The 5,804-nt window shown below is 61.5% G+C and overlaps 1 protein-coding gene and 1 non-coding gene across 5 annotated transcripts in view; both read left to right on the top strand.

The window, feature by feature from the left end:
- AP1B1 (adaptor related protein complex 1 subunit beta 1) overlaps positions 1-5,804 on the top strand; it is a 40,572-nt gene that overhangs the window by 33,294 nt on the left and 1,474 nt on the right. For 2 of the 4 annotated variants that reach the window (XM_014587624.2, XM_014587622.2), the window contains 6 exons: positions 727-872; positions 2,855-2,984; positions 3,266-3,350; positions 4,261-4,347; positions 4,424-4,578; positions 5,191-5,199. In XM_014587624.2, the coding sequence (XP_014443110.1) occupies positions 727-872; positions 2,855-2,984; positions 3,266-3,350; positions 4,261-4,347; positions 4,424-4,578; positions 5,191-5,199 (612 nt within the window). The remainder of the gene's footprint in view (positions 1-726; positions 873-2,854; positions 2,985-3,265; positions 3,351-4,260; positions 4,348-4,423; positions 4,579-5,190; positions 5,200-5,804) is intronic. The other 2 variants (XM_014587625.2, XM_014587623.2) reach the window with 1 other exon arrangement.
- On the top strand, positions 1,906-2,001 carry LOC114007750 (small nucleolar RNA SNORD125). The gene has a single exon (XR_003549337.1). It is a non-coding gene; the product is annotated as a small nucleolar RNA SNORD125 (small nucleolar RNA).

The following is a 5,804-nucleotide window of genomic DNA, read 5'->3' as shown; positions in this document are numbered from 1 at the left end:
CCTGCTGTTTGCTCAGCACAGGCCCCTGAGCGCCGGCTCTACCCTAGGCTCTGAAGCTAGGAGGTCGAGACGGATAACAGAGCCCTCCTCACTCCTCAAGGAGCTCCTGGACACCGGGGAGACAGACACACAGGCTCTTGTTTACCTGCTGTAATGTTATTGCAGAAGGAGCCTGGGACAGGCTTCCTGGAGGAGGCAGCTCTTGAACTGAAACTCACATGACAAGGGTAGCCAAGCAACAGAGGGCCTGCCAGCCAAAGGGTCCTCTCAGGTACTGTCCTTGGTCAGACCAATTTCTACAATTAAAGGCCAGCTCTGTCTTGCAAGAGAGGACAGACTGTGACAGCCAGGGAGGCCTCAAGCTCTGGCCAAGGCCCAGGATGCTGCTGACCACTCGGCTCTGTCGTTGGCTCATCGGGCAGCTGGCAGGGCTGGCGTCTCCTTACCTCCCTCGGCCCTACTTCTTAAGTGTTCCCTTCATTGACCCCTGAGGACTCGGGCTGGCAAACCCTAGCTGCTCCAATAAGCAGCCACACCTGTGTGACCTAGGTGGCCCACGGGAGAGTTTTCATCCCGAGACAAACCTGGTCACCAACTAGTGGTAGAGGTAGGTGGGGCCAGTCTGGGAGGCTCCTTCAGGAGCGAGGGAGGCCCCTCAGGTAAGCTGTTGAGCTCCAGTTGGAGAATAGGCACACACCAGGCCCCTCCCCACCTGCTTCCCTGCAGGTCTGGCTCCCCGCCATGAAGGCCAAGGGACTGGAGATCTCGGGCACCTTCACCCGCCAGGTGGGCTCCATCTCCATGGACCTGCAGCTGACCAACAAGGCCCTGCAGGTCATGGCTGACTTCGCCATCCAGTTCAACCGCAACAGGTGAGTCCCCACGGCCACCCAGTGCCTGCAGCCAGCACCAAGGGCCGCAAGGGGCCTGGTCCTGCTTTCTGGAGAAGTGGTGCTCCTCTCCACCCTCAGGCCAAAACTCTATGGCAGGGATTATTTGGCTCAGTGATCTCTGTACATGGACTTTAGAATACCAGGCACAGTGAAAAGGGTGTCTTTTTTTTTTTTTTTTTTTTCCTCCCCCCGTTTCCCAAAGGGGAGGGTTAATGACAAAAACTAGTGGTAGAGGTAGGTGGGGCCAGTCTGGGAGGCTCCTTCAGGAGCGAGGGAGGCCCCTCAGGTAAGCTGTTGAGCTCCAGTTGGAGAATAGGCACACACCAGGCCCCTCCCCACCTGCTTCCCTGCAGGTCTGGCTCCCCGCCATGAAGGCCAAGGGACTGGAGATCTCGGGCACCTTCACCCGCCAGGTGGGCTCCATCTCCATGGACCTGCAGCTGACCAACAAGGCCCTGCAGGTCATGGCTGACTTCGCCATCCAGTTCAACCGCAACAGGTGAGTCCCCACGGCCACCCAGTGCCTGCAGCCAGCACCAAGGGCCGCAAGGGGCCTGGTCCTGCTTTCTGGAGAAGTGGTGCTCCTCTCCACCCTCAGGCCAAAACTCTATGGCAGGGATTATTTGGCTCAGTGATCTCTGTACATGGACTTTAGAATACCAGGCACAGTGAAAAGGGTGTCTTTTTTTTTTTTTTTTTTTGCCTCCCTCCGTTGCCCAAAGGGTAGTGTTACTGACAGAAATCCCTGGCTTCAGCCTAGGATCCTACCTTTGGCAAGCACCCCTAGTATCAACAAGGGGCCCGTCTTACACTGACAGCCCGGAGCTCCTCTCCCAGGCCCAAGTCACTCCGTCTCAGGGAGCAGGCCTGGGTGGCAAGGGTGAAGTCTCAGTCAGGGCCTCTGGGGTTGGTGCTGCCCCAGCTTCCCTCTCCACTGGGTTCCCCTCTGTGTGTCAGTGGAGAAAGCCTGGCACCATCATGGGTCGGGCCAGTGAGGCCAGGGCTCCCTGGGGAAGCACGCAGCCCCTCCTGATGACCCTTCTTCCTGAGCAGCTCTGTGATGAGCAAACCGAGCCTCTAAGAAGTTGACTGAAGGGGCTGCTTCCTCGGGGACAGCCTGTGGGCCAGCAGGTCTGACCTCGGGCAGACCAGGGAGGCTGGGGCAGCTGCGCCACTCGCCCTCAGGTGACCCACAGACCACAGGTGCACCCCGGCTGCTAAGAGCAGTTTCGATTGCTCCTCACATGTTGACTGTGTGCTGAACACTCCAGGTACCAGGCCCAGTGCCAAGGGCTCTAGGAGTGTTGTCTGCCTTGGGCCACCTGACAGCCCTGTAGAATTGATGGTTACCCACTTTTAGTAGGTGGTGACATCTGGGCTCAGAGAGGGCAAGCATCGTGCCCAGGGTCACACAGCAGGCAGTGGTGGACCTCCCAGAAAAGTCCGTAGTTCTGGGCCACCAAGCAGTCCTGGGATTCCCTGTGTCATCTGCTGTGAAGGCCCACCCTTCTCTAAGTCTTCATGTCCTCGTTTGGGAGAGGAGACAGTGTGTGCCTGTCCTCATTTCCACACGGTTAGCAACTGGCACGGCGGTGCCCAGCCCAGGCACACTGGGCGCTCAATGCACTCCCTGTCCCTGCAGCGTGACTGTCTTCCAAGAGCCAGTGGCTGGTGTCCCTCCCTGAGGCAGGTCTTCCTGATTGCCAGTGTGCCGCTTCACAGGCCGCAGCCTCTCCTCTCCTCTCCTGCAGAGAAGCCAGCCCCAGGCTCCTTCCTTCTGCCCACACGGCCACTGAGGGTGGTGGGTGGGAGTCCACCTGTTCTGGGCCTAGAGTCAGTGAGGTTGGCTCAGTAGAGAGGCTCTTTATCAACCGCTGCCCCCACCACGGAGCCCAGGGAGCCACCTGTCTGTGTCAGCACCTGCTCCCCTGCTCTCTCTGCGGGGGCTTCTCTCTCCCCAGCTTTGGCCTGGCCCCCGCCGCCCCCCTCCAGGTCCACGCGCCACTCAGCCCCAACCAGACCGTGGAGATCTCCCTGCCTCTCAGCACGGTGGGCTCAGTCATGAAGATGGAGCCTCTGAACAATCTCCAGGTATGTTCCAGGCAGGGCCAAGCACCGCAGTCCTGGGGGCTGGGGGGCCAGCTGGAGAGTCCTGGCTGGCCTGGCTGGCGTCAGCAGAGAGCTGTCTGGAGTCACGTTCTTGACCACAGGTGTGCCCGGGGAAGCCAGGTCAGAGGAGACAGGGGACATGGTTTCCACAAAAGTCAGGCGAGAGAACCTGCTCAGGGATGCCCTTCCTGGGGCCTCAGAGGTGGTGTCAGCACAGGAAGCAGGGGTCAGGCCGCAGGAACTGACGGGGCCCTTGTGCCTAGGTGGCTGTGAAGAACAACATCGACGTCTTCTACTTCAGCACCTTGTACCCCCTGCACATCCTCTTTGTGGAGGATGGGAAGATGGGTGAGTCCAGAAGGAGCCTCGGGGTCCCTGGGATGGATCCACGGCTTGGGAACCTGGCCGAGGCAGTGCCTTCGCCCAGTGTTGGCAGGTTCACTGGCCCCAGGATGGAGTCTGGGAGCAGAGCTTGGAACGAGCAGCACACCCAGAGCCCAGGGCCCCATCTGTCTGGCTCTCACCCTACGGGTGCGCTGAGCCTCATGGGAGCCGCCTCACCCCTCAGCCTGTCCCACGGCTGGGGAGCCCAGTCATGTCACACTCCTGGTGCCCATCTTCCTCCCGCGTGCCAGGGCCCCAAGAGGGCTGCGCCTGGCCCCAGGGCTGCGTGGAGCCCTTGGCTTCCAGCATCTCACACTCGCCCCAGAATCCCCGGGAAGCAGGCTGGGACCGATGAGCAGGCTGCTGAGGGCCTGGGCAGGGGAAGGCCTGTGGGGCTCAGAGGTGAAGCAGGGTCACTTAGGGACCGGCTTGGTGCCTCACAGAGCCAGGGGTTGCTCAGGGAAGCGGGCGGGGTGGTGGAGGAGCAAGTGCCTTTCCACAGCTTTCAGTGGCATGTGACGGCCAGCCCCGTCTCCTGCCAGGTGCTGTCGAGGGCCCCAGGTTTCTTTTTCTTTTTCTTTTGGAGAGGTTTTTTTGCCATAGGGCACTTGTGCTCGCCAGAAAGACAGAGACAGAGAGACAGAACGAGAAATCACCCCCCAAGGGAGATGGCCACGCCGCAATCCCTTCTCCTCTCGGGATCTTGGGCACGCACGCATTCATGCCGGCGTGAGTTTTGAGCCACCAGGTCCAGGACTCGAACCGCAGTCGACTACATGGGAGTTCAGCGACATAGCCATTACGCTAACTGCTGGTCCCAAGGGCCCCAGGTTTCTCAGGGCCGGTCTCTTACCCCACCCCACCTACCGTCCAGACCGGCAGATGTTCCTGGCCACATGGAAAGACATTCCCAATGAGAACGAAGCTCAGTTCCAGATCAGAGACTGCCCCCTGAACGCAGGTGAGCACTCCGTCCTCCAGCCCAGCCCCTTGGTCCACACTGGGCCCCTCCTGGCACTGACCGTCTGACCCCACAGAGGCTGTGAGCGGCAAGCTGCAGAGCAGCAACATCTTCACCATCGCCAAGAGGAACGTGGAGGGCCAGGACATGCTCTACCAGTCCCTGAAGCTGACCAACGGCATCTGGGTGCTGGCAGAGCTGCGGGTCCAGCCGGGCAACCCCAGCCTCACGGTGAGGGGCCCTGTGCCTACCCTGCCCACCCCACAGCCTCCACCAGCCTGTCCTGGGCAGGGGTGGTTCTGATGGGGTCCTTGTGCCAAGGGTTCCTTCAGGACTGGGTCTGTCCCACTAGGGAACGTCTCAGAAAGCTCCCAACTCAGCTCTGTCCACTTACCCAGTAAGCGCCGGGCTGGGTCCCAGAGCAGTGAACTGGACTAACATGGTCTGAGGTTGGGGCCAGGAGGTAGCCCTGGGGGCTGGGCCCCAGTCGGGGGCAGTGACATGACTGGGTGCAGGCCCTGGCCCTGCTCCCATGTGAGTGCCGGGGCCCGGCTGGGAGGACGCGTTCCCGGGAACCCAGGCCACCCAGTCTCTCAGCCAGGCCCGTCAAGAGATGGGCTTCGGGTGTGTGCTGCTGTCCCAGCCCGAGAGCCCCGGCTTTGCTTCTCCCCGCCCCACCCCCCAGTCTCTGGTAGGCACGGCCCTCCAGACATGGCCTCTCCTGGGCCCTGCTGGCGGTGCTGCCTGTGGGTGGTTGGGGCTGCAGCGGTGGCTTCGGTGGTGGTAATCTCCGTCTCCCTGTTTGGTCGCTGCATGTCGCCTCCCTGCCGGTGCCGTGTGCAGGACTTGGAGGTTAGCAGACCGCCCCCTTTTCCCCATTCCCCCGGCCCTCCCCAGCCACATCTCCAACCCCGGGTGCACCCCAGGTCTCCCATCCACCCTCAGCCTCACCTTCCTGCTCCTAGACCCGGGCAGCCTTGCACAGACCCCTCAAAGGAGGCCCAGGGACCCCGGTGGGGCTAGTGCCACTGATTTCTGGAATTCTCTTCCCCCTCCCTGCACCCTTCACGGCCAGGGATTCTGAGTGGCAAGGATAGGCGGCTCCTCCCCCCACCTGTGAATGCCTGGCTCAGACGGCAGAGCCAAGACAGTTTCTGATGTTCCTGCTTCCTGTGCAGGAAACCAGGGACACCCTGGCACCTCTGCCTTCTCCTGGCAGGGACCTGCCCCCTCCAGGTTTCCCATCAGGTCCAGTCCTGGGGCTCCCTGTGGCCTAGGCAGCCTGCAGGGTAGGGGCCAGGCCCAGCAGGCAGTCCCAGCCCTGAGTCAGCCGCGTGCCCGACAGCAGGCGTGTGGGCTGCTGGTATATTCGTTCCCTGCCCACGGCCGCAGCAGCCACCCCCTCTGCTTTACTTCACATCTGCTTGGCTGCCGGTGCTCCCGAGCCACGTGGGCAC

Source organism: Tupaia chinensis, unplaced genomic scaffold (genome assembly GCF_000334495.1).
Source record: "Tupaia chinensis unplaced genomic scaffold, TupChi_1.0 Scaffold000226_1, whole genome shotgun sequence".
NCBI lineage: Eukaryota > Metazoa > Chordata > Mammalia > Scandentia > Tupaiidae > Tupaia > Tupaia belangeri.
This window is presented reverse-complemented; position numbering and strand designations above follow the sequence as displayed.